This window comes from Anomaloglossus baeobatrachus, chromosome 7, assembly GCF_048569485.1.
Source record: "Anomaloglossus baeobatrachus isolate aAnoBae1 chromosome 7, aAnoBae1.hap1, whole genome shotgun sequence".
Lineage (NCBI taxonomy): Eukaryota > Metazoa > Chordata > Amphibia > Anura > Aromobatidae > Anomaloglossus > Anomaloglossus baeobatrachus.
In genome coordinates this window covers 286,184,668-286,209,365 of record NC_134359.1, presented here as the reverse complement: position 1 = coordinate 286,209,365, position 24,698 = coordinate 286,184,668, and the positions used below count along the sequence as shown (strand labels likewise).

At 52.2% G+C, this 24,698-nt stretch overlaps 1 protein-coding gene across 1 annotated transcript in view; it reads left to right on the top strand.

Annotated features, from left to right (window-relative positions):
• The window catches only part of LOC142245545 (uncharacterized), a 120,925-nt gene that overhangs the window by 30,440 nt on the left and 65,787 nt on the right, over positions 1-24,698 (top strand). The window contains exons 7-8 of the mRNA XM_075318328.1: positions 2,912-3,037; positions 3,200-3,262. Coding sequence (XP_075174443.1) covers positions 2,912-3,037; positions 3,200-3,262 — 189 coding nt within the window. The remainder of the gene's footprint in view (positions 1-2,911; positions 3,038-3,199; positions 3,263-24,698) is intronic.

Sequence of the window (24,698 nt, the reverse complement as noted above, 5' to 3'; positions counted from 1 at the left end):
ACCAAGGCCGGACACGCAGCCGCCTGGCAATGTTGGAGGTACAACGCATCCTTCAATGGGTGGAGGACTCCAAGTCCACCATTTCCGCAGTCCACATCCCAGGCGTGGAAAGCTGGGAGGCAGATTATCTCAGCCGCCAAACCGTGGACAGTGGCGAGTGGTCCCTGCACCCGGCAGTGTTTCAGTCAATCTGCCGCAAGTGGGGCACTCCGGACGTGGACCTAATGGCATCCCGTCACAACAACAAGGTTCCGGTTTACGTAGCTCGCTCCCACAATCCTCAGGCATTCGCCGCGGACGCTCTGGTTCAAGACTGGTCCCAGTTTCGTCTGTCCTACGTGTTTCCCCCTCTAGCTCTCTTGCCCAGAGTTCTGCGCAAGATCAGACTGGAGGGCCGTCGAGTCATCCTCATTGCACCGGACTGGCCCAGGCGAGCTTGGTACCCAGACCTGCTCCATCTGTCCGTAGAGGTGCCGTGGCATCTTCCGGACCGTCCAGACCTTCTCTCACAAGGTCCGTTTTTACGCCAGAATTCTGCGGCTCTCAGATTGACGGCGTGGCTCTTGAGTCCTGGATCTTGACGGCTTCTGGTATTCCTCCTGAAGTCCTCTCCACTATGACTCGGGCCCGTAAGTGTTCCTCTGCCAAGATCTATCACAGGACTTGGAAAATTTTCCTGTCCTGGTGTCGCTCTTCCGGCCATCCTCCCTGGCCTTTTTCCTTGCCGACCCTTCTGTCCTTTCTACAGTCCAGTCTGCAGCTAGGACTAGGACTGTCCCTTAACTCTCTCAAGGGACAAGTCTCGGCTCTGTCAGTGCTGTTCCAGCGGCGTATCGCCCGGCTGGCTCAGGTGCGCACCTTCATACAGGGCGCATCTCACATCATTCCGCCTTACCGGCGGCCCTTGGATCCCTGGGACCTCAATTTGGTTCTCATGGTTTTGCAGAAACCCCCCTTTGAGCCTCTTAGGGAGGTTTCTTTGTTTCGTCTTTCACAGAAAGTGGTCTTTCTAGTGGCCATAACTTCCCTCAGGAGAGTCTGATTTGGCTGCGCTCTCTTCGGAGTCACCTTTTTTGGTTTTTCATCAAGACAAGGTGGTTCTCCGTCCGACTCCGGACTTTCTTCTTAAGGTGGTCTCTTCCTTCCACCTTAACCAGGACATTACCCTACCTTCCTTTTGTCCGGCTCCTGTTCATCGCTTTGAAAAAGCGTTGCATACTCTGGATCTGGTGCGGGCGCTCCGGATCTATGTGTCTCGCACCGCTGCGCTTAGGCGGTGCACCTCTCTTTTTGTGCTAACCACAGGTCGGCGTAGGGGGCTCTCTGCTTCTAAGCCGACCTTAGCCCGTTGGATTAGGTCGACCATTTCGGATGCCTACCAGTGTTCTCAGGTGCCTCCCCCGCCGGGGATCAAGGCACACTCGACCAGAGCTGTCGGTGCCTCTTGGGCTTTTAGGCACCAGGCTACGGCTCAGCAAGTCTGTCAGGCTGCCACTTGGACTAGTCTGCATACCTTTTCAAAGCACTACCAAGTGCATGCTCATGCTTTGGCAGATGCGAGCTTGGGCAGACGCATCCTTCAGGCGGCTGTCGCCCATTTGTGAAGTTAGGCTCCGCCTACTTCTTAGTTTTTCGATTTATTACCACCCATGGACTGCTTTGAGACGTCCCATTGTCTGGGTCTCCCATAGGAACGATAATGAAAAAGAGAATTTTGTTTACTTACCGTAAATTCTATTTCTTATAGTTCCGTATTGGGAGACCCAGCACCCTCCCTGTTGCCTGTTGGCAATTTCTTGTTCCGTGTGTTATCACCGGCTGTTGTCATGCACAGAGTCTCCGGTTGTTCCGGTTCTTGCTCTGTTTTTACTTGTGGGTGGCTATTCTCCTTCAGCTTTTGCACTAAACTGGCTAGATCTGGTTCTCCAGGGGGTGTATAAGCTCAGAGGGAGGAGCTACACTTTTGAGTGTAGTACTTTGTGTGTCCTCTGGAGGCAGAATCTAAACACCCATGGTCTGGGTCTCCCAATACGGAACTATAAGAAAAAGAATTTACGGTAAGTAACAAAATTCTCTTTTCTCCATAGACTTTGCTGGAAAATCAAAACGCATGCATTTTGGCATTAAAACGCAGCGGAAATGCATGAAAAAAAGAAAAGTGCGCGCACAACCTAAAGGCCGCTTTACACGCTACGACATCGCTAAAGCGATCTCGTTGAGGTCACGGAATTTGTGATGCACATCCGGCCGCGTTAGCGTTGTCGTTGCGTGTGACACCTATGAGCAATTTTGAATCATCGCAAAAACGTGCAAAATCGGTGACATCACCCCATATTCCCAGTTATCGTTGCTGCTGCAGGTACGATGTTGTGCCTCGTTCCTGCGGCAGCACACATCGCTATGTGTGACACCGCAGGAACGAGGAACATCTACCTGCGGCCGCCGGCAATGAGGAAGGAAGGAGGTGGGCGGGATGTTCGTCCCGCTCATCTTTGCCCCTCCGCTTTGATTGGGCGGCCGCTTAGTGACGTTGCTGTGACGCCGAATGACCCGCCCCCTTAGAAAGGAGGCGGTTCGCCGGTCACAGCGACGTCGCTAGTCAGGTAAGTAGTGTGACAGGTCCGCGCGATTTTGTGCGCCACGGGCAGCGATTTGCCCGTGACGCACGCTAGCTATATCGGTAACGATATCGCAGCGTGTAAAGCGGCCTTTAGGCTCAGGTCTCCTGCTTCCCCTTGACAGGTGATATTGGGGGGTGGGGGGAGAATAAGTATCCGGAATGGCAGATTTTGGACTTCTGATCCTTTTTGTTCTGGGGGTATAAGCCACCACTAGATGATCCTTTTGTTATGGGTTTTATATCACTGTCGTCACCGCTGACCCTCCGGTCTCTGTTTTGCTTTCTTCGCAGTTACACCGAAGTCCATAAGGCGGTGACGGAGTTTTTAAACCACATAGATGAGGAGAGTCCCAAGGCTGCGGCCGTCATGTTGCTGGGCATCGCCAAAGAGCTGATGATACACAAGGTGACAACTAAGTAAGTGAAGGTCTGCGGGAGTCTGGAGGCTAAACGGAGACCTCCCTCCCCCCACACACCCCCCTTCCTGATTTAACCCCAATTATATCAGACTAATCTGTCATGTTCTGTCTGTGTGTCCTGCTAACCATTAATGGGATGTTTTCTTCATCTTTTTTTTAGCCCATTTACCTTGAAAGATCCACTTGCAAGTATTAAAGGGTCATCTGTCAACCTGATGACAAGGTAAGAAGGTCCGAACGCATCTGTAATGTCACTTGTTTCCCTGAATATTAAAGGGGCTTAACCCTTTCCAAATAATTGACATCACTGTGCGTTGCCATCAGTTAGATGGTAAGGGCACAGAAGCGCTGTCTGCACCATAAGCTATGGGAGCAGGTTGTAATATTAAAGGGAACCTGTCACCAGATTTGGGGCCTATAACATACGGGGCTCTTATATACAGTATTCTAACATGTTGTAGACCGTGTGCAGAATTATTAGGCAAGTCGTATTTTAGAGATTTTTTTTTTTTTATTATTGATCAACAACTATGTTCTTAATCAACCCAAAAGACTCATAAATATCAAAGCTTAATATTTTTGGCAGTTGGAGGTTTTTTTTTTTAGATTTGGCTATCTTAGGAGGATATCTGTCTGTGCGGGTAACTATTACTGTGCAGAATTATTAGGCAACTTAATAAAAACCAAATCTATTCCCATCTCACTTGTTTATTGTCACCAGGTAAACCAATATAACTGCACAAAATTTAGAAATAATCATTTCTGACATGCAAAAACAAAACCCCAAAAAATTAGTGACCAATATAGCCCCCTTTCTTTCTGATGACACTCAGTAGCCGACCATCCATAGATCCTGTCATTGCTTGATCTGTTTACGATCCACATTGCGTGCAGCCACCACAGCCTCCAGACACTGCTCCCAGAGGTGGACTGTTTTCCCTCCCTGTAGATCTCACATTTTATGAGGGACCACAGGTTCTCTATGGGGTTCAGATCAGGGGAACAAGGGGGCCATGTCATTATTTTTTTCATCTTTTAGAGCTTTTCTGGCCAGCCACGCTGTGGAGTAGTTGGATGCATGTGATGGAGCATTGTCCTGCATGAAAATCATGTTTTTCTTGACCGATCCCGACTTGTTGCGGTACCACTGCTTGAAGAAGTTGTCTTCCAGAAACTGGCAGTAGGTCTGGGAGTTGAACTTCACTCCCTCCTCAACCCGAAAGGGTCCCACAAGTTCATCTTTGATCCCAGCCCATACCAGTCCCCACCTCCACCTTGCTGGCGTCTTGAGTTGGAGTGGAGCTCTCTGCCCTTTACTGATCCAGCCTCTGGCCCATCCATCTGCCCATCAAGAGTCGCTCTCATTTCATCAGTCCAGAAAACCTTTGATAAATCAGTCTTAAGATATTTCTTTGCCCAGTCTTGAGGTTTTATCTTATGTTTCTTGGTCAGAGGTGGTGGTTTTTCAGCCTTCCTTACCTTGGCCTGTCCCTGAGTATGGCACACCTTGTGCTTTGTGATACTCCAGTAACGTTGCAGCTCTGAAATAGGCCAAACTGGTGGCAAATGGCATCTTGGCAGCTTCACGCTTGATTTTCCTCAATTTATGGGCACTTATTTTGCAGCTTTTTTGCCCAGCACGCTTCTTGCGACCCTGTTGGCTATTTGCCATGAAACGCTTGATTGTTCGGTGATCACGCTTCAAAAGTTTGGCAATTTCAAGACTGCTGCATCCCTCTGCAAGACATCACACAATTGTGGACTTTTCAGAGCCCGTCAAATCTCTCTTCTGACCCGTTTTGCCAAAGGAAAGGGAGTTGCCTAATAATTAAGCACACCTTATATAGGGTGTTGATGTCATTACACCGCACCCCCTCCTCATTACAGAGATGCACATCACCGGATTTACTTAATTGGTGGTTGGCTCTCACTATACAGCTTGGAGTAGGACGACATGTATAAAAAGTGTCATGTGATCAATATACTCATTTGCCTAATAATTCTGCACACAGTGTACATAAAAGCCGAGGCCGCTGTGTAGACCGTAAAAATCACTTTATAATACGGCCGCTGTTGTGGAGTTGGGTCATATGGGTGTCTCCATTTACCAGTCTCCAAATTCATTAGAATCACAATAAAAGGAAAATACTACATTAACAAAGGAAGAAAAACGAGGGACAAAAAATACTTGACCGGGGTAATATAGTAATGAAGTCAAAATGTATACAGACCTTCATAAAACAATAAATACTACCAGAAGGCAATAAATATATAGCTCTATTATAGTAAGATAAAAAACGGATTTTTGTGTACTCACCGTAAAATCGTTTTCTCTTAGCCATCATTGGGGGACACAGGACCATGGGTGTTATGCTGCCTATCCATAGGAGGACACTAAGTAGATGCAAAAGCATAGCTCCTCCTCTGCAGTATACACCCCCTGGCCGGGCCAGGCAACCTCAGTTTTAGTACACAAGCAGTAGGTGAAAAAAAAACAGTAAAAACGTCTCAACAGAGGAACATGAGAAAAAAAGAGTCATAACCAAATAAGGTACTGAGAACCAAGGCCCCGCAGGGCAACAGGGTGGGTGCTGTGTCCCCCAATGATGGCTAAGAGAAAACGATTTTACGGTGAGTACACAAAAATCCGTTTTCTTCAGCGCTCTATTGGGAGACCCAGACGATTGGGGTATAGCTACTGCCCTCCGGAGGCCACACAAAGCACTACACTAAAAAGTGCAAGGCCCCTCCCCTTCTGGCTATACCCCCCCGTGGTATCACGGGTTCTCCAGTTTTCAAGCTTTGTGCGAAGGAGGTCAGACATCCATGCATAGCTCCACAGATTTTAGTCAGCAGTAGCTGCTGACTATTTCGGATGGAAGAAAAGAGGGCCCATATAGGGCCCCCAGCATGCTCCCTTCTCACCCGTGGATGGTGTTGTAAGGTTGAGGTACCTATTGCTGGTACGGAGGCTGGAGCCCACATGCTGCTTTCCTTCCACATCCCCCTGAGGGGCTCTGAGGAAGTGGGATCCTGCCGGCCTCAAAGCTCTGACGCCGGGCTCCATCCACAGACCCATTTGAACCTGCTGGATACGGAGCTGGAGTACCGTTCAGGGACATGGCCCTGCACCATTACAGGTACTCTGTGTCCCCGTACACACAGGCACAGCACACTCCAGACTTGCTGGGTGTGCTAGTGCGCCGGGGACAGTAAAGGGTTACAGTCACTGCAGCTTTGCTGAGTGACTTTGTGTTTTGGGAACTACCGCGCCGGACGCTCCGGGAGCGGCGGCGCGGCTGGGACTTGTAGTTCGCCGGGGACTGGGCGCCGACCGCGCTTTTACGGCGGCGGCGCTTATAAATCCAGTCCCCGGCTTCTGCGGCCTAGTGCCGCTTCGTTCCCGCCCCCTCCCTGTCACTCAGGGAAGGGGACAGACGCTGAGCAATCAGCAGCGCCGAGGGCTGGAGCCTTTTTACATGCTCCAGCCCTCTCACTGCACACTGTCGGACGCCGGATTCCCGCTCTGCCTTGGGGGCACGCCCACGGCCCGCCCCTCCTCACACGAGCTGGGGAAGAAGCCGGCAGCCATTACTGCAGTCCGAGCTCGGACTTTCGGCACCAGGGCAGGACGGTGGCGATCATACACCCGCTTATAGGCGGGCGGTAAGAGGCACACATAGTGCTGACCACGATATAACTGCAGTGTGTACATGTGTTGTTTTTTACTGCATAGGTCGCTATATGCCCGCTTGGGGAGCGACACATCAGCAGCAGGAAAGCAGGTGTACTAAGGCACAGGCTTTCTAGGCTGCTTGTATTGCACGACTGAGGTGTTCATTTGTGTTTATGCTTATATGCTATACATTGCACTGTACAGTCGCTAGTCTTAGCTATATTCTCCTGGAATGGCTAGACTACAGCAGCAGAAAACCAAGGGTGCTGGGGCACAGGTTTTTTTCTATGCTGCTTGTATTGCATGGGCTGCAGTGTGCATTTGTACTTGTGCTTGTATGCTATACATAGCACTGTATGGTCACTCTTCTGGGCCATATTCCCCGAGATGACTAGTCTACAGCAGCAGAAGAGCTGGGGTGCCAGGGCACAGGCTTCTATGCTGCTTGTTTTGCATGTGCTGCAGTGCTCATTTGTACTTGTGCTTGTATGCTATACATTGCACTGTAGGGTCACTCTTCTGGGCTATATTCCCCTAGATGACTAGTATGCAGCAGCAGAAGAGCAGGGGTGCCAGGGCACAGGCTTCTATGCTGCTTGTATTGCTTGTGCTGCAGTGGTCGTTTGTACTTTATGCCTGTATGCTATACATTGCAATGTACGGTCACCAATCTTGGCTATATACTTCTAGATAGCTAGCCGGCAGCGGCAAAAAAGCAACACAGATTTCAGTGCTGTTTTTACTACATGGGATGCTGTTCATGACACCGTCCCATTGTGTGCATGCTCCCCTGTAGCACGTCGTCTGCCGGGGTCTCTAGCACTTCGTCTGCCGGGGCTCTACTAGTTGTGGCCAAAGAAACCTCCTGTCAACCCTGTCCATGGACAGGGACGGAGTAGTCATAATATAGAGACTTGCACCCATGGGCAATCTACTTGACCAAAAGGGCAGCTCTTCAGGGCTTTGATACTGACATCGCTCTCAATCCGGATACACCGGGTGGTAACGCCAATACGGAATGATCCTATACCGTCCATCAATGGAAGGTTGGATCTTTCTCCCTCAGCTCCCCCAGTGGAGATAGGAGACGAACAGGAGAAGTTCCTTTTCAGTATCTCACGCAGATATTGAGTTTTTTTCTGGCCACGCTGACTTCAGAGAAGCAGTCCAGGAACACCACGCTTACCAGATAAGCGTCTTCTCCAAACGTTTTTAGGATACACGTTATCCCTTTTCCCCTGACGTGGTCAGCGCTGGACCCAGGGTCCAAAGGTGGATTCTCCAATCTCCAGGCTTGCATATAGAGCCATAGTTGCACTGGAGATGGGGCTTCACTTAAAGATGCCATTCACAGACAGATGGACTCTGGTTGAAATCTGTCTAGGAGGCTATCGGCGTGTCGGTTGCTCCGGCATCCACAGCCGTATTGGCAACCTAACCTTTTCAGCTGTTCTTGCGCAGCTGACCTTGAGCAGGGACATCTGTACCGCAGAGGCGTCCGTAACCCCGCAATGTCTGCACTGCGACTTACCCTGTTAATACTGTCCTAAAAGTACAGTCGAGGTTTCGGTCCTTCCCAAGCTCCGGCAGGTCCCAATTGTCCTCGTGCAAAAGGGCTACAAAACCTCAGACGGGCTCAGATTCCGGCCGGGCTCAATCTCGCCCAAGGAAGGCAGTCGGAGGAACCGCTACCAAGGCGGTCTCCTCAGGACTCTCAGCTCTCTCTCTCTCTCCGCATCCGCGGTTGATGGCAGACTCCCCCGCCTTTGGCGACATTTAGCTGCCACAGGTCACAGACCGGTGGGTGACGGACATTGTGCTCACGTGCACAGGACAGTGTTCTGTTCTCGTCCTCCGACTCCATTCTTCAGAACGGCCCCACCTCTCCACCGAGCAGATGCCCTGCTGCAGGCGGTGGACGCTCTAAGAGCAGAAGGAGTGGTGATCCCTGTCCCCCCTCAGGAACGAGGGCGAGGGTTTGTACTCCAATCTCTTTGTGGCTCCAAAAATGGACGGTTCCTTCCGTCCTGTTCTGGTCCTGAAACTGCTCAACGAGCATGCGAACGCCAGGCGGTTCCGGATGGGATCCCTCCGATCCGTCATTGCCTCAATGTCTCGAGGAGACTTCCTTGCCTCAAACCAACGTTTTCTACGTTTTGTGATAGGAGACGAACATCTTCAGTTCGTAGCTCTGCCATTCAGTCTGGCGACAGCCCCACGGGTGTTCACCAAGGTCATGGCAGCAGTGGTAGCAGTCTTGCACTCTCAGGGACACCCGGTGATCCCGTACTTGGACGATCTACTCGTCAAAGCACCCTCCCTCGAGGCATGCCAACGCAGCCTGAATGTTACGCTGGAGACTCTCCAGACTTTCGGGTGGATCATCAATTTGGCAAGGTCAATTCTGTCTCCGACTCAATCACTAACGGATCTCGGCATGGAGTTTCATACTCTATCAGCCATAGTGAAGCTTCCGCTGAACCAGCAGCGTTCACTGCAGACAGAGGTGCAGTCTCCCCTTCAAGGCCAGTCGCACCCCTTAAGGCGCCTCATGCACTTCCTAAGGAAGATGGTGGCAGCCATCGAGGCAGTTCTCTTTGCGCAGTTTCATCTGCGCCAACGGCAATGGGACATTCTCCGCCAATGAGATGGGCAGTCAACCTCCCTGGACGGGAAGTCTCCCTTTCCCTGACGGCCGAGGACTCTCTGCAATAGTGGCTTATTCCCACCTCATTGTCATAGCCCCCATCCTGGGCAGTGGTCACGACAGATACGAGTCTGTCAGGGTGGGGAGCAGTTTGTCTCCGCCACATGGCTCAGGGGACGTGGACTCAGCAGGAGTCCACCCTTCAGATCGATGTTCTGGAAATCGGGGCAGGGTATCTTACCCTATTAGCTTTCCAGAAGTGGCTAGAAAGAGAGCAGATCCGAATCCAGTCGGACATCTCCACAGCGGTGGCATACATCAACCACCAAGGAGGGACACGCAGTCAGCAGCCTTCCAGGAAGTCCGGCGAATCCTCATGTGGGTGGAGGACACAGCATCCACCATATCCGCAGTTCACATCCCGGGCGTAGAAAACTGGGAAGCAGACTTCCTCAGTCGCCAGGGCATGGACGCGGGGGAATGGTCCCTTCACCCGGACGTGTTTCAGGAAATCTGTTGCCGCTGGGGGGTGCCGGACGTCGACCTAATGGCGTCTCGGCACACCAACAAGGTCCCGGCATTTATGGCACGATCGCGCGATCACAGAGCTCTGGCGGCAGACGCCTTAGTGCAAGATTGGTCGCAGTTCCGGCTCACATATGTGTTTCCACCTCTGGCACTCTTGCCCAGAGTACTGCGCAAAAATCAGATCCGATTGCAGCCGCGTCATACTCGTCGCACCAGACTGGCCGAGGAGATCGTGGTACCCGGATCTGTGGCAGCTCACGGTCGGCCGACCGGGGTCACTACCAGACCGACCAGACTTACTGTCTCAAGGGCCGTTTTCTCCATCGGAATTCTGCGGCCCTGAACCTGACTGTGTGGCCTTTGTGTCCTGGATCCTAGCGTCTTCAGGATTATCCCAAGGGGTCGTTGCCACCATGAGACAGGCTAGGAAGCCCACGTCTGCTAAGATCTACCACAGAACGTGGAAGATTTTCTTAATCTGGTGCTCTACTCAGGGAGTGTCTCCCTGGCCATTTGCATTGCCTACTTTTCTTTCCTTCCTACAATAGGAGTTAGAAAAGGGCTTGTCGCTAGACTCCCTCAAAGGGCAAGTCTCAGCACTATCCGTGTTTTTTCAGAAGCGTCTAGCACGTCTTTCTAAGGTGCGCACGTTCCCGCAGGGGGTTTGTCATATCGTACCCCCGTACAAGCGGCCGGTAGATCCATGGGATCTGAACAGGGTTCTAGTTCCTCTCCAGAAGCCGCCTTTCGAGCCTCTGAAGGAAGTTTCCTTTTCTCGCCTGTCACAGAAGGTGGCGTTTCTCGTTGCGATCACATCGCTTCGGCGAGTGTCTGAGCTGGCAGCTCTGTCATCCAAGGCTCCCTTCCTGGTGTTTCACCAGGACAAGGTAGTGCTGCGCATCATTCCGGAGTTTCTCCCTAAGGTCGTATCCTCGTTTCATCTTAATCAGGATATCTCCTTACCGTCCTTTTGCACTCATCCGGTTCACCGGTATGAGAATGTTTACGTTTGCTAGATCTGGTGAGAGCACTCAGAATCTACATTTCCCGCACGGCGCCCATACGCCGTTCCGATGCCCTTGTCACTGGTACGCGCAAGAGGTTGCAGGCTTCTAAAGCCACCCTGGCTCGATGGATCAAAGAACCAATTCTGGAAGCCTACCGTTCTGCAGGGCTTCCGGTTCTTTCAGGGCTGAAAGCCCATTTAACCAGAGCCGTGGGTGCGTCCTGGGCGCTACGACACCAGGCTTCGGCTCAACAGGTGTGCCAGGCAGCTACCTGGTCGAGTCTGCACACTTTCACCAAACATTATCAGGTGCATACCTATGCTTCGGCGGATGCCAGCTTAGGTAGAAGAGTCCTGCAGGCGGCAGTGACATCCCCGTAGGGGAGGGCTGTTTTGCAGCTCTAACATGAGGTATCTCTTTACCCACCCAGGGACAGCTTTTGGACGTCCCAATCGTCTGGGTCTCCCAATAGAGCGCTGAAGAAGAAGGGAATTTTGTTACTTACCGTAAATTCCTTTTCTTCTAGCTCTTATTGGGAGACCCAGCACCCGCCCTGTTGTCCTTCGGGATTTCTTGGTTGTTTGCGGGTACACATGTTGTTCATGTTGAACGGTTTTTCAGTTCTCCGACGTTATTCGGAGTTAATTTGTTTAAACCAGTTATTGGCTTCCTCCTTCTTGCTTTGGCACTAAAACTGGAGAACCCGTGATACCACGGGGGGGTATAGCCAGAAGGGGAGGGGCCTTGCACTTTTTAGTGTAGTGCTTTGTGTGGCCTCCGGAGGGCAGTAGCTATACCCCAATCGTCTGGGTCTCCCAATAAGAGCTAGAAGAAAAGGAATTTACGGTAAGTAACAAAATTCCCTTCTTTCTCTGACGCCTCATTGGGGGACACAGGACCATGGGACGTCCTAAAGCAGTCCATGGGTGGGTAAACAATAAACAACTAAACCCAAGGACTAGGAACCAGTCCCAGATAGCCAGGAGCGCCTACTGAGATAGGTACTCCACTATCGTTTGCAGAATTTTCCTACCTAGGTTCGCCTCAGCCGAAGCCTGGGTATGGATTCAGTAATGCTTTGAAACGGTATGTAGGCAAGACCAGGTCGCAGCCTTACACCTCTGTTCCACTGATGCCGGATGCCTAATGGCCCAAGAGGCGCCAACTGCTTGCGTGGAATGAGTCCGCAGCCCACTAGGAATGGGCTTAAGTTGCAAGCGGTAGACTTCCTGGATCGCAGAGCGAATCCAGCAAGCCAGCGTTTCCTATGAAGCTCCCTGTCCTTTCTTAGGCCTTTCAGGAATGACGAACAAGAAGTCTATGTTCCTAAAGGGGCTGTCCTGGATACGTAATATCTGAGAGCCCTCACAAGATGAAACCTTTCCACCCTATGGACTGGGTGTGGACAAAAAGGAAGTCAGAACAATGTCCTCGTTCATATGAAACGGGGAAATAACCACCGGAAGAAAATCCGGAAGGGGGCGTAGAACCACCTTGTCCTGATGAAAGATCAGAAAGGGTTTGCGGCAAGAGAGTGCTGCCAGTTCCGAAACTTGTCTGATGGATGTAATCGCCACTAAGAATGATACCTTCCAGGAGAGAAGAGTAAGAGAAGATTCCTTAAGAGGTTCGAAAGGGGACCCTCTGGAGACCGTCCAAAACGAGATTGAGGTCCCATGGGTCCAGCGACCGTTTATACGGGGGAACTAGATGGCAAACGCCCTGGAGGAAGGTTTTGACTTGCGGATTGCAAGCTAGGCGGCATTGACAGAATATTGAGAGAGATGAAACCTGCCCCTTAAGGGAGCTGAGAGCCAACCCCTTTTGCAACCTGACTGCCAAAAAAAAATATCAAGAATTCTGGGGATCGCCAGAGGCATAGGTTGGACATTAGATTCCCTGCACTGGGAAAGGAAAGTTTTCCACGTACGGTGGTAAATACGGGATGAAGGCCGGCTTTCGGGCACTGTACATGGTGGAGATGACCGCGGGATAGAATCTCCCTCTTTTTAAAGTCCAGGTCTCAATGGCCAGGCCGTCAGCTTCAGGGCTCTAGAGTTCTGATGGGAAATGGGCCCTTGGGTCAGCAGGTCTGGGATGCTTACGAGGCGCCATGAGCAATTGTACTAATTCGGCATACCAGGCGCACCTGGGCTAGTCCGGTGCTATTAGTATCACCGGGACTCCTTCTGCCTTGATCTTCCTGATTACTCGCGGCAGCAGGGGCAGAGGTGAAAAACATGTAAGTTGGACGGAAACGACTTCAGGAGACTAGAGCATCGACGCCAATGGACTGTGGGTCACGTGACCTGGCTAAGAACGCGGGTACCTTTGCGTTCAACCTTGAGGCCATTAGATTATTATTATTTATTATTATTTATTTATAGAGCACCATTAATTCCACGTCTGGTGTACTCCAGTGAGTGCAGATGTGTGGGAACACTTCTAGGTGGAGAAACCACTCTCCGGCGGCCAGGCCTTGGCGACTTAGAAGGTCCACCATCCAGTTCTCTACTCCCAGTATGTGTAACGCTGAAAACAGACCCCCGTCGATTCGGTCCAGGTGAGGATCCTGAGGACCTCGAGATAAGCTGTCTTGCTGCTGCTACCTCCCTGCTGATTGACATAGGCCACAGCTGTTGCATTGTCCAATTGGACCCGAATCAAACGACCTGCTAGCAGAAGGGGGGATGACCTGAGCGTGAGAAGATCGCGCTGATTTTCAGGATGATTTCTGAGAAGGGAAGACTCCTGGGGCGTCCAACGTCCCCAAGCAGTGTGGAGCCAGTACGCTGCTCCCCAGACTAAGAGGCTGGCGTCCGTGGTCAGGAGTAGCCAGTCCACTTGGGGGAGCAAAACTCCTTCTCGATATGGAAGAGGACTGAAGCCACCAGTAAAGCGCATACCTGACTGAAGGTGTCGGGTGAAAAGTTCGTCCAAGGAAAAGGGGCTCTTGTCCCAGGCAGCTCGAAACGCAAGCTGCAGTGGGCGGTGGTGTGGCTAAGCGAGCAGCACTGCCTCTATAGCCGCCGCTATCCTACCTAGCACTCTCATACTGAATCATATGAAGTGACAGGAGTACGTAGAGGGCAGTGTACCGCTTGTTGTAGAGCGGTCGCCTTGACTTGAGGGAGAAATATCAAACCCCGAAGGGTGTCCAGGGACATGCCCAGGGAGGTGACGGATTTTGACGCGACCGGGGATGATTTGACTGGAGTCAGAAGCCGCCCTAAGCGGGATAGGGTGCCCACAGAGATCTGCACGCTGGTTGAGCCCTTGATGAGGAGGTCATCCAAGCAAGGCAGAACAGCCACTCTCCTGGTGTGAAGGGCACTCATGGCGGCCGCCATGACCTTAGTGAAGACCCTTGGTGCTGTGGCAGATCCGAGGGTAGGGCCACAAATAAAAATAAGTCCTGAACCGCGAAGCGGAGGAACTTTGGTGAGCTGGAGCGATGGGTATGTGCAGGTACGTGTCCCTGAAGCTAGGGAGGCAAGGAATTCTCCTTCGACCATAAAGGTAATAATGGACCCTAGGAAGTCCATTCTGAATTTCCTTACGTGCACATGTTTGCTCAGGTGTTAGAGGTCCAGGATGGGACGAACTGACCCATCTTTTTTTTTTTTGGCGACCACGATAGGTTGGAATAGCCTTGAACCTCTCGCCGTCCAGAACAGGTACCATCACCCCTGCCGTTTGGAGGGAGTGGATTGCTGAGGAGAAGGCCTCGTGGTGTTTTGGAGCGTTTGGGGGGGTTTGAGAGAAAAGACTGACCAGGGGATCAGGTCCAGAATTCAGTGTGGTAACCGGAAGACACTAGGTATCACACCCGTTTGTGGTCTGAGGCGGCGGCCCAGATGGAGAGGGACGAGACGTCTCGGTCTTTGTCTAGACTGCCAGGACGAGGTGGACTCGGGGAGGGCTGAGAAGGTCGGGCCCTGCGTGTCTAGTAGAAAACATCCTGGGCTAGAGTTGGGAGAGGGAGGTACTCTTTTCCTCCCGTGGCGTCAGACAAAAAAAGAGCCTGTCCAGACGATCGCCAAACCATCGGTCTGGAAAGGAGTACTGTGAGAGGCTTCTTAGAGACAGAGTCCACTCTCCATTATCGGAACCAGAGGGCCTTACGGATGGCTATGGTATTTGAGGCGGCAATAACTGCGCAGGTTGCTGCGGCGGCAGAGTACCTCATGCAGGCCTCCCTCGGCGCTGCTATGTGAACAGTTACATCTGTGAGGGTCTGAGGAAAACTGGTAGTCCTGGTGCCTGTGCGACCCACACGGAAGGGGAGAGGGACCCGTGGCATCGAGGCAGAGCGATCGAGCTGCTCCACTTGTCTGTCTGTCGGGTCCTTGAAGGAGGATCCATCAAGTAAAAGACAGGAGGCAGAAGCCGGGTGACGGTCCACCGAGGCCGGATCGGCCCAGCCCTTAGAGACAGCTAAGCCAAAGGGGTACCGGGACTCCATGAGTTTACGGATACCGAAGCGGCGTCAAAAAGCTTTTTTTTTTTTTTTTTTCTTTTTTTTTTGGGCTGGCAGCGGTTGCTGCGGTGGTGGCGGGGGGGGGAAGCTACAAAGGCACCGGACTCACCGAAGGAAGAGGTGCGATCATCCCCTAGTAGCTCAGCGTGGCAGGATACATTAATAGTCTTATAGTTGTTGCTGTAGTTGTGCAGGGCATAAAACATGTGACTGCAGCCCCTGGCTGATGAGCCACAAACTGATTGTAATGAGGGAGCAATGCTCTGCAGAGTTAATATGTGAGGCTATAACTCATCCAGAACCCTGATGACCCCTTCCCCCTCCTGCGTCACAGTTCCTGTGGGAAGGAGGAAGCCAGCTCTGAGAGACGCCCACAGGCTCTGATCACAACAAGAGGGAGCAATGCTCTGCAGATGCTGTGTGAGGAAGGTTACACGCGCTTTCGTGAGGGAGCGTGGCTTATCGAGTGTCGTAGGGGGCGGGGCTTAGCTCTGACAAGAAGGCATGAGAAAATATAATAAACAAAAAAATGGTGGGAAGGGACTCCCCTTCCCCCCTCCAGCCCTGTACAACAATGGTGGACAGAAAAACCTCTATAAGGCTATGTTCGCACTAGAAATGTGAAGTTTCTCAAGAAAATTTCTTGAGAAACTTCTGCCAGTGAAAGATTTCCGAACCTGCGGAAAAAATCCGCACCAAATCCGCATGCGGATTTGCCGCGGATTTACCGCAGGTTTGTCCCTGCAATAAATAATAAAGATAATCGATAGACAGATAATGGATAGAGGGAAAGATGGATAGATGAATAGATGAATAGATAGATAGATAGAGGGATAGATAGATAGATGAATAGATGAATAGATAGATAGAGGGATAGATAGATAGATGAGAAAAACCTATATAATGTTCCACCTCCCTGCATTTTCTAAGCTGGCACCCTTTAGTGACTTTCATGTGGCACTAAAGGGTGCTTAGCCTTGTATTTAGCCATAAAATAAATAAATAATTAAAAAAAAACGACGTGAGGTCCCCCCATTTTTTTGTAGCCAGCTAGGGTAAAGCAGACGGCTGCAGCCTGCAGACCACCGCTGGCAGCTTCACCTTGGCTGATAATCCAAAACAGTGGGCACCCCACGCTGTTAAATTATATAAATAATTTAAAACAAAAAACGTGCGGTCCCCCCATATTGGATCACCAGCCAAGGTAAAGCGGACAGCTGGGGTCTGATATTCTCAGACTAGGGAGGTCCACTGTTATTGGACACTCCCCAGCCTAAAAATAGCAGGCCGCAGCCGCCCCAGAAGTGGCGCATCCATTAGACGTGCCAATCCTGGCGCTTTTGCCCCAGCTCATCCCGCGCCCTGGTGCGTTGGCAAACGGGGTAATATATGGGGTTGATGCCAGATGTGTAATGTCACCTGGCATCAAGCCCTGGGGTTAGTGATGTCACGGCGTCTATCAGATACCCGACATCACCAACCCAGTCAGTAATAATTAAAAAATAGACAACAAAAAAAGTTTTATTTGAAAAAACACTCCCCAAAACATTCCCTCTTTAACCAATTTATTGAAAAGAGCACAATCAATTCCACGTCCGGCGTAATCCAATAAGGGGGGGGGGGGGCACGGCGATCCATACCATAGTCGCTGTCCCAGTCAATGAAGAACAGAATGTTCCCCATTGGCTGGGAGAGCAATGCAGTGACCTGAGCTAACATCAATAGGTCAGCTCAGGTCACTGCAGGGGATGACGAGCGCTGCCATCAGGAGCATAGATGAGATCATTACCTTCTGTGATCATCTCCTGTACTGCTGACGTCAGCGCTGTCACTGACTTCTATGCCTGCCGCGTTGTCAGAAGTATCGCGAGAGCCCGTGACGTCACCGCTAGTGACAGTCTCGGGCCGCTCGCGAGACGGGCATAGACAGCAGTGACCGCGGTGACGTCAGGAGGCAGGAGATCGTCACAGCAGGTAATGATCTCACCTCCTGACAGCAGCGCCCGTCATCCCCGCGGCTCCCAACACTGCAGGGTGTCAGTGTCTGCCTGCGCTGCCGCGTGACAGGCTGCTGACACTGCAGTGCAGGCAGCCGCAAGGCCGGAGCAGGACACAGACTGGCACCTGGAGGTCGCACGGAAGTGCTTCTGTGCGGCGTCCAGGGAGTGTGACGTGTGTGTTTACTCTGCTCCGCCTCCTCTTCCTGGCATAATGACATCGCTTCCTGCAAAACCGCAGGCAGCGATGACCATTCCCGCAGGTAATTCGCGGCTATTCCGGTGGTATACCGCACATCATTGCTACCTGCGGAATACCCCCGGAATACCGCAGGTACCTGCGGAAATTAATGGACATGCACATTTCTTCAGCGCTCTATTGGGAGACCCAGACGATTGGGGTATAGCTACTGCCCTCCGGAGGCCACACAAAGCACTACACTAAAAAGTGCAAGGCCCCTCCCCTTCTGGCTATACCCCCCCGTGGTATCACGGGTTCTCCAGTTTTCAAGCTTTGTGCGAAGGAGGTCAGACATCCACGCATAGCTCCACAGATTTTAGTCAGCAGTAGCTGCTGACTATTTCGGATGGAAGAAAAGAGGGCCCATATAGGGCCCCCAGCATGCTCCCTTCTCACCCGTGGATGGTGTTGTAAGGTTGAGGTACCTATTGCTGGTACAGAGGCTGGAGCCCCACATGCTGTTTTCCTTCCACATCCCCTTGTAGGGCTCTGTGGAAGTGGGATCCTGCCGGCCTCTAAGCTCTGACGCCGGGCTCCATCCACAGACCCAGTTGAACCTGATGGATATGGAGCAGGAGTACAATCAGGGACAAGGCCCTGCATCATACAGGTACTCTGTGTCCCCGGCAGGCACAGACACACTCCGGGCTGGCTGGGTGTTGTAGTGCGCCGGGGACCGTAACGTTGGAGTTAGTGTTCCTACAGTTTACTGGGGGACTTTGTGTTGTGGGAACGCAGCGCCGACCCCCACTGGACCGGGCGGCGCTGCTGTGACTTGTGGTGCGCCGGGGACACGCCGACCGCGCTTTTACGGCGGCGGCGTTTATAAATCCAGTCCCCGGCTTTTGCGGCCTAGCTCCGCTTCGTTCCCGCCCCCACCCTGTCAATCAGGGTAGGGGAGAGACGCTGTTTCGCAGCAGCGACGAGGGCTGGAGCCTGATTTACATGCTCCAGCCCTCTCACTAGGCACAGAGGGAAGCAGGCTTCCCGCTCTTAGCCAGGAACGCCCAGGGCCCGCCCCCCCTCCTCTCCCAGGACGCCGGCAGCCATTACATGCAGTCTGGCTAGAGGAAGGACGCAAGGCTCTGGGAGACCTGGACTAGGGGGTTTTTGGAGATCACACACCCGCTCTTAAGCGGGCGGTAAGCGGCATTTCAGCTGGCCCCTCTAGTGCCTCAGTGTGTATTGGTGTACTGTGTCACCAGATATATATATTTAGTTATTTCTTGCACTGTAAGGTCGCTTCCTGGCTGGATACCCCAGATCGCTCTGAGGAGGCAGCAACATGTCATCCACAAAACGCAAGGCTGCCAAGGCTAGGGCTGTGTACACTGCGTGTGCTGCATGTGGGGCTGCTCTACCAGCGGGTTCCAAAGACCCCCATTGTGTGCAATGCTCAGATCCGGTGCTGCTTCGCCAGCCGGAGTCCGGAGGGGTAGTGACCCAGGCTGAGACGCTTGTAAGTCCTGCCCCGGTGTCAGGGACAGACTTTGCAGTTTTTGCTGATGGAATGTCTGTGACTATGGCAAAAATCCTTGAAACTTTGCAATCCATGACTGGGGCTCAGTCTATGGACACGGCGAGGTCTCTGTCCTCTAATCCCCCTCAGTTGGAATTAGTCCAGACTGCAAGGGGGTCCCCGGCTTCCCAGGCTGAGTATTATGACTCAGATGATAGCCCCAGCCACCCTAAGCGAGCTCGCTGGGAAAGACCCTCAACGTCATCACACTGCTCAGGGTCTCAGCGCAATCAGTCGCCCTGTGATGCGTCTGAAGAGAGTGATCAGGAGTCTTATCCTGGAACCCCTCTCAATCTGGATACCCCGGATGGGGACGCCATGGTAAACGATCTTATCTCAGCCATCAATAGACTGTTGGATATTTCTCCCCCAGCTCCTTCTGCAGAGGAGGCAGCTGCAGAGCAGGAGAAGTTTCGTTTCCTCTATCCCAAGCGTAAATTGAGTGCTTTCTTGGATCACTCTGACTTCAGAGAATCAATCCAGAAACGCGACGCTCATCCAGAAAGGCGTTTCTCTAAACGTTCTAAGGATACACGTTTTCCTTTCCCCCCTGATGTGGTCAAGCGCTGGACCCAGTGTCCAAAAGTAGACCCCCCGATTTCCAAACTTGCAGCTAGATCCATAGTTGCAGTGGAGGATGGCGCTTCACTTAAGGATGCCAATGACAGACAGATGGACCTTTGGTTAAAATCTGTCTATGAAGCTATCGGCGCGTCGTTTGCTCCAGCATTCGCAGCCGTATGGGCACTCCAAGCTATTTCAGCTGGTTTAGCAAAAGTGGATGCTATCATACATCCAGCGGCGCCGCAAGTGGCGTCCCTTACCTCGCAGATGTCTGCGTTTGCGTCTTACGCTATCAATGCGGTCCTAGAATCTACCAGCCGCACCTCAATGGCGTCCGCCAATTCGGTAGTTTTGCGCAGAGCCTTGTGGTTAAAGGACTGGAAAGCAGATGCTGGTTCCAAAAAATGTTTAACCAGCTTGCCTTTATCTAGAGATAGACTGTTTGGCGAGCCATTGGCTGACATCATTAAACAGTCCAAGGGTAAAGACTCTTCCTTACCCCAGCCCAGATCAAGCAAACCTCAGCAGAAAAAATGGCAGCAGAGGTTTCAGTCCTTTCGAGGTTCGGGCAAGACACAATTCTCCTCGTCCAAAGGGACTCAGAGGACGCAAAGAGTCTCAGATTCCTGGCGGGCTCACGCACGCCCCAAGAAAGCAAATGGAGGAACCGCTTCCAAAGCGGCTACCTCATGACTTCCAGCCCCCCCCCTCCGCATCTCCGGTTGGGGGCAGGCTCTCCCGCTTTTCCGACATTTGGATGTCACAGGTCAAAGACCGGTGGGTGACAAACATTTTGTCTCGCGGGTACAGAATCGAGTTCAGTTCTCGTCCTCCAGCTCGGTTCTTCAGAACCTCCCCACATCCAGACCGAGCAGATGCCCTGCTGCAGGCGGTGGACTCCCTAAGAGCGGAAGGAGTAGTGGTTCCTGTACCGCCTCAGGAACAAGGGCGAGGATTTTACTCCAATCTCTTTGTGGTTCCAAAAAAGGACGGCTCGTTCCGTCCTGTTCTGGATCTAAAGCTGCTCAACAAACATGTGCACGCCAGACGGTTCCGGATGGAAACCCTCCGCTCTGTCGTTGCCTCAATGTCTCAAGGAGACTTCCTTGCCTCAATAGACATCAAAGATGCTTATCTCCACGTGCCAATTGCTACAGAACATCAACGTTTTCTACGTTTTGTGATAGGAAACGACCATCTTCAGTTCGTAGCTCTGCCATTCGGTCTGGCGACAGCCCCCCGGGTCTTCACCAAGGTCATGGCGGCGGTGGTAGCAGTCTTGCACTCTCAGGGACACTCGGTGATCCCTTACCTAGACGATCTACTTGTCAAGGCACCCTCTCAAGAGGCATGCCAACTCAGTCTACATGCTACGCTGGAGACTCTACAGACGTTCGGATGGATCATCAACTTTCCAAAGTCGAATCTGTCACCGTCACAGTCGCTAACGTATCTTGGCATGGAGTTTCATACTCGAGCAGCGAGAGTGAAGCTTCCGCTGACCAAGCAGCGGTCCCTACAGACAGGGGTGCAATCCCTCCTTCAAGGCCAGTCGCACCCCTTACGGCGCCTCATGCACTTCCTCGGGAAGATGGTGGCAGCCATGGAAGCAGTTCCCTTTGCGCAGTTTCATCTGCGTCCACTTCAATGGGACATTCTCCGCCAATGGGACGGGAAGTCAACGTCCCTGGACAGGAAAGTCTCTCTTTCCCAGACGGCCAAGGACTCTCTACAATGGTGGCTCCTTCCCACCTCATTGTCTCAGGGAAGATCCTTCCTGCCCCCATCCTGGGCAGTGGTCACGACAGATGCGAGTCTGTCAGGGTGGGGAGCAGTGTTTCTCCACCACAGGGCCCAGGGGACGTGGACTCCGCAGGAGTCCACCCTTCAGATCAATGTTCTGGAAATCAGGGCAGTGTATCTTGCCCTACTGGCCTTCCAACAGTGGCTGGAAGGAAAGCAGATCCGAATCCAGTCGGACAACTCCACAGCGGTGGCATACATCAACCACCAAGGAGGGACGCGCAGTCGGCAAGCATTCCAAGAAGTCCGGCGCATTCTAATGTGGGTGGAGGACACAGCCTCCACCATATCCGCGGTTCACATCCCAGGCGTAGAAAATTGGGAAGCAGACTTCCTCAGTCGCCAGGGCATGGACGCAGGGGAGTGGTCCCTTCACCCGGACGTGTTTCAGGAAATCTGTCGCCGATGGGGAGTGCCGGACGTCGACCTAATGGCGTCCCGGCACAACAACAAGGTCCCGGCATTCATGGCGAGGTCGCGCGATCAAAGAGCTCTGGCGGCAGACGCATTAGTTCAAGATTGGTCGCAGTTCCGGCTCCCATACGTCTTCCCACCTCTGGCACTCTTGCCCAGAGTGTTACGCAAGATCAGATCCGATTGCAGCCGCGTCATACTCGTCGCCCCAGACTGGCCGAGGAGATCGTGGTATCCGGATCTGTGGCATCTCACGGTTGGTCGACCGTGGTCACTGCCAGACCGACCAGACTTACTGTCCCAAGGGCCGTTTTTCCATCAGAATTCTGCGGCCCTGAACCTGACTGTGTGGCCATTGAGTCCTGGATCCTAGCGTCCGCAGGATTATCTCAAGGAGTCGTAGCCACAATGAGACAAGCTAGGAAGTCAACGTCTGCTAAGATCTACCACAGAACGTGGAAGATTTTCTTATCCTGGTGCTCTGCACAGAGAGTATCCCCTTGGCCATTTGCATTGCCCACCTTTCTTTCCTTCCTGCAATCGGGGTTGGAAAAGGGCTTGTCGCTCAGCTCCCTTAAAGGGCAAGTCTCGGCACTATCCGTGTTTTTTCAGAAGCGTCTAGCACGTCTTCCTAAGGTGCGCACGTTCCTGCAGGGGGTCTGTCATATTGTGCCCCCGTACAGGCGGCCGTTAGATCCATGGGATCTGAACAGGGTACTAGTTACTCTCCAGAAGCCGCCTTTCGAGCCTCTGAAGGAAGTTTCCTTTTCTCGCCTGTCACAGAAAGTGGCGTTTCTTGTTGCGATCACATCGCTTCGGCGAGTGTCGGAGCTGGCAGCTCTGTCATCCAAGGCTCCCTTCCTGGTGTTCCACCAGGACAAGGTAGTGCTGCGCCCCATTCCGGAGTTTCTCCCTAAGGTCGTATCCTCGTTTCATCTTAATCAGGATATATCCTTGCCTTCCTTTTGTCCTCATCCGGTTCACCGGTATGAAAAGGACTTACGTTTGCTAGATCTGGTGAGAGCACTCAGAATCTACATTTCCCGCACGGCGCCCATGCGCCGTTCCGATGCACTTTTTGTCCTTGTCGCTGGTCCGCGCAAGGGGTTGCAGGCTTCTAAAGCCACCCTGGCTCGATGGATCAAAGAACCAATTCTAGAGGCCTACCGTTCTGCGGGGCTTCCGGTTCCTTCAGGGCTAAAAGCCCACTCAACCAGAGCCGTGGGTGCGTCCTGGGCATTACGACACCAGGCTTCGGCTCAACAAGTGTGCCAGGCAGCTACCTGGTCGAGTCTGCACACTTTCACCAAGCATTATCAGGTGCATACCTATGCTTCGGCGGATGCCAGCTTAGGTAGAAGAGTCCTGCAGGCGGCAGTGACACCCCCGTAGGGGAGGGCTGTTTTGCAGCTCTAACATGAGGTATCTCTTTACCCACCCAGGGACAGCTTTTGGACGTCCCAATCGTCTGGGTCTCCCAATAGAGCGCTGAAGAAGAAGGGAATTTTGTTACTTACCGTAAATTCCTTTTCTTCTAGCTCTTATTGGGAGACCCAGCACCCGCCCTGTTGTCCTTCGGGATTTTTTTGTTGTTTGCGGGTACACATGTTGTTCATGTTGAACGGTTTTTCAGTTCTCCGACGTTATTCGGAGTTAATTTGTTTAAACCAGTTATTGGCTTCCTCCTTCTTGCTTTGGCACTAAAACTGGAGAACCCGTGATACCACGGGGGGGTATAGCCAGAAGGGGAGGGGCCTTGCACTTTTTAGTGTAGTGCTTTGTGTGGCCTCCGGAGGGCAGTAGCTATACCCCAATCGTCTGGGTCTCCCAATAAGAGCTAGAAGAAAAGGAATTTACGGTAAGTAACAAAATTCCCTTCTTTCTCAAGAAAGTTTCTCGAGAAAATTTTCTCAAGAAATTTTCTTGAGAAAAATCCGCACAGTGCGCACAACTATTTTTTTTTCTCATTGAATTTCATGGGAAATGTCTGCACAAAGATTGCAGACATTTCTCAAGAAATTTCCGGGGCAAATCCGCGGGTAAATCCGCAGGTAAAAAGCTCTAGTGCGCACATAGCCTAAGTGTACCGCAGCTGCGGGTGCACTTAGTCCAGGGAGTTGTCCCCTCGCCCCGCCACAGGTGGAATGCTCTGCAGGTGTCTGCAATCACAGCCCATGTGCATCCAGTCAGTGTGACCTTCGCTCCAGTTTCCTGTCAGGGAGCCAGTGTGCAGATTCTGACGCCTGCTGTGCCCGGTCACAGAACGTGTATCAACTCAGAGCCTGCCAGAGGGACTGAGGAATGCTCTGGGGCTCTGGAAAAATCGGAATCATTTCACCTCAACTCCTGTTGAGATGGCAGTCTGGTCACGCTGGTGCGGAGCGAATATCAACTCAGAGCCTGCAAGAGGGGCTGAGGAAGTTTTCATCTGCTCTGGGCTCTGGAAAATCAGTGCCATGAGACCCGTCGTCCAGTGAGTAACAGCCCAGGATCCAGCGTCGCAGGTGGGGGTACGGGGAGGCGACACTCCACGTTCCCGCCTGTTGATGGTTTTGGGAACTCGGTCCCCGAAGGAACAGTCGCCCTCTAAAAACAAAAAATTCTTGCTGCAGTAGTCTGCAGAGATATGCCTCCTATAGACACTAAGCTAAAACTGAAGTAGCCTGGCCCGGCCAGGGGGTGTATACTGCAGGGGAGGAGCTATGCTTTTGCATCTACTTAGTGTCCTCCTATGGATAGGCAGCATAACACCCCATGGTCCTATGTCCCCCAATGAGGCATCA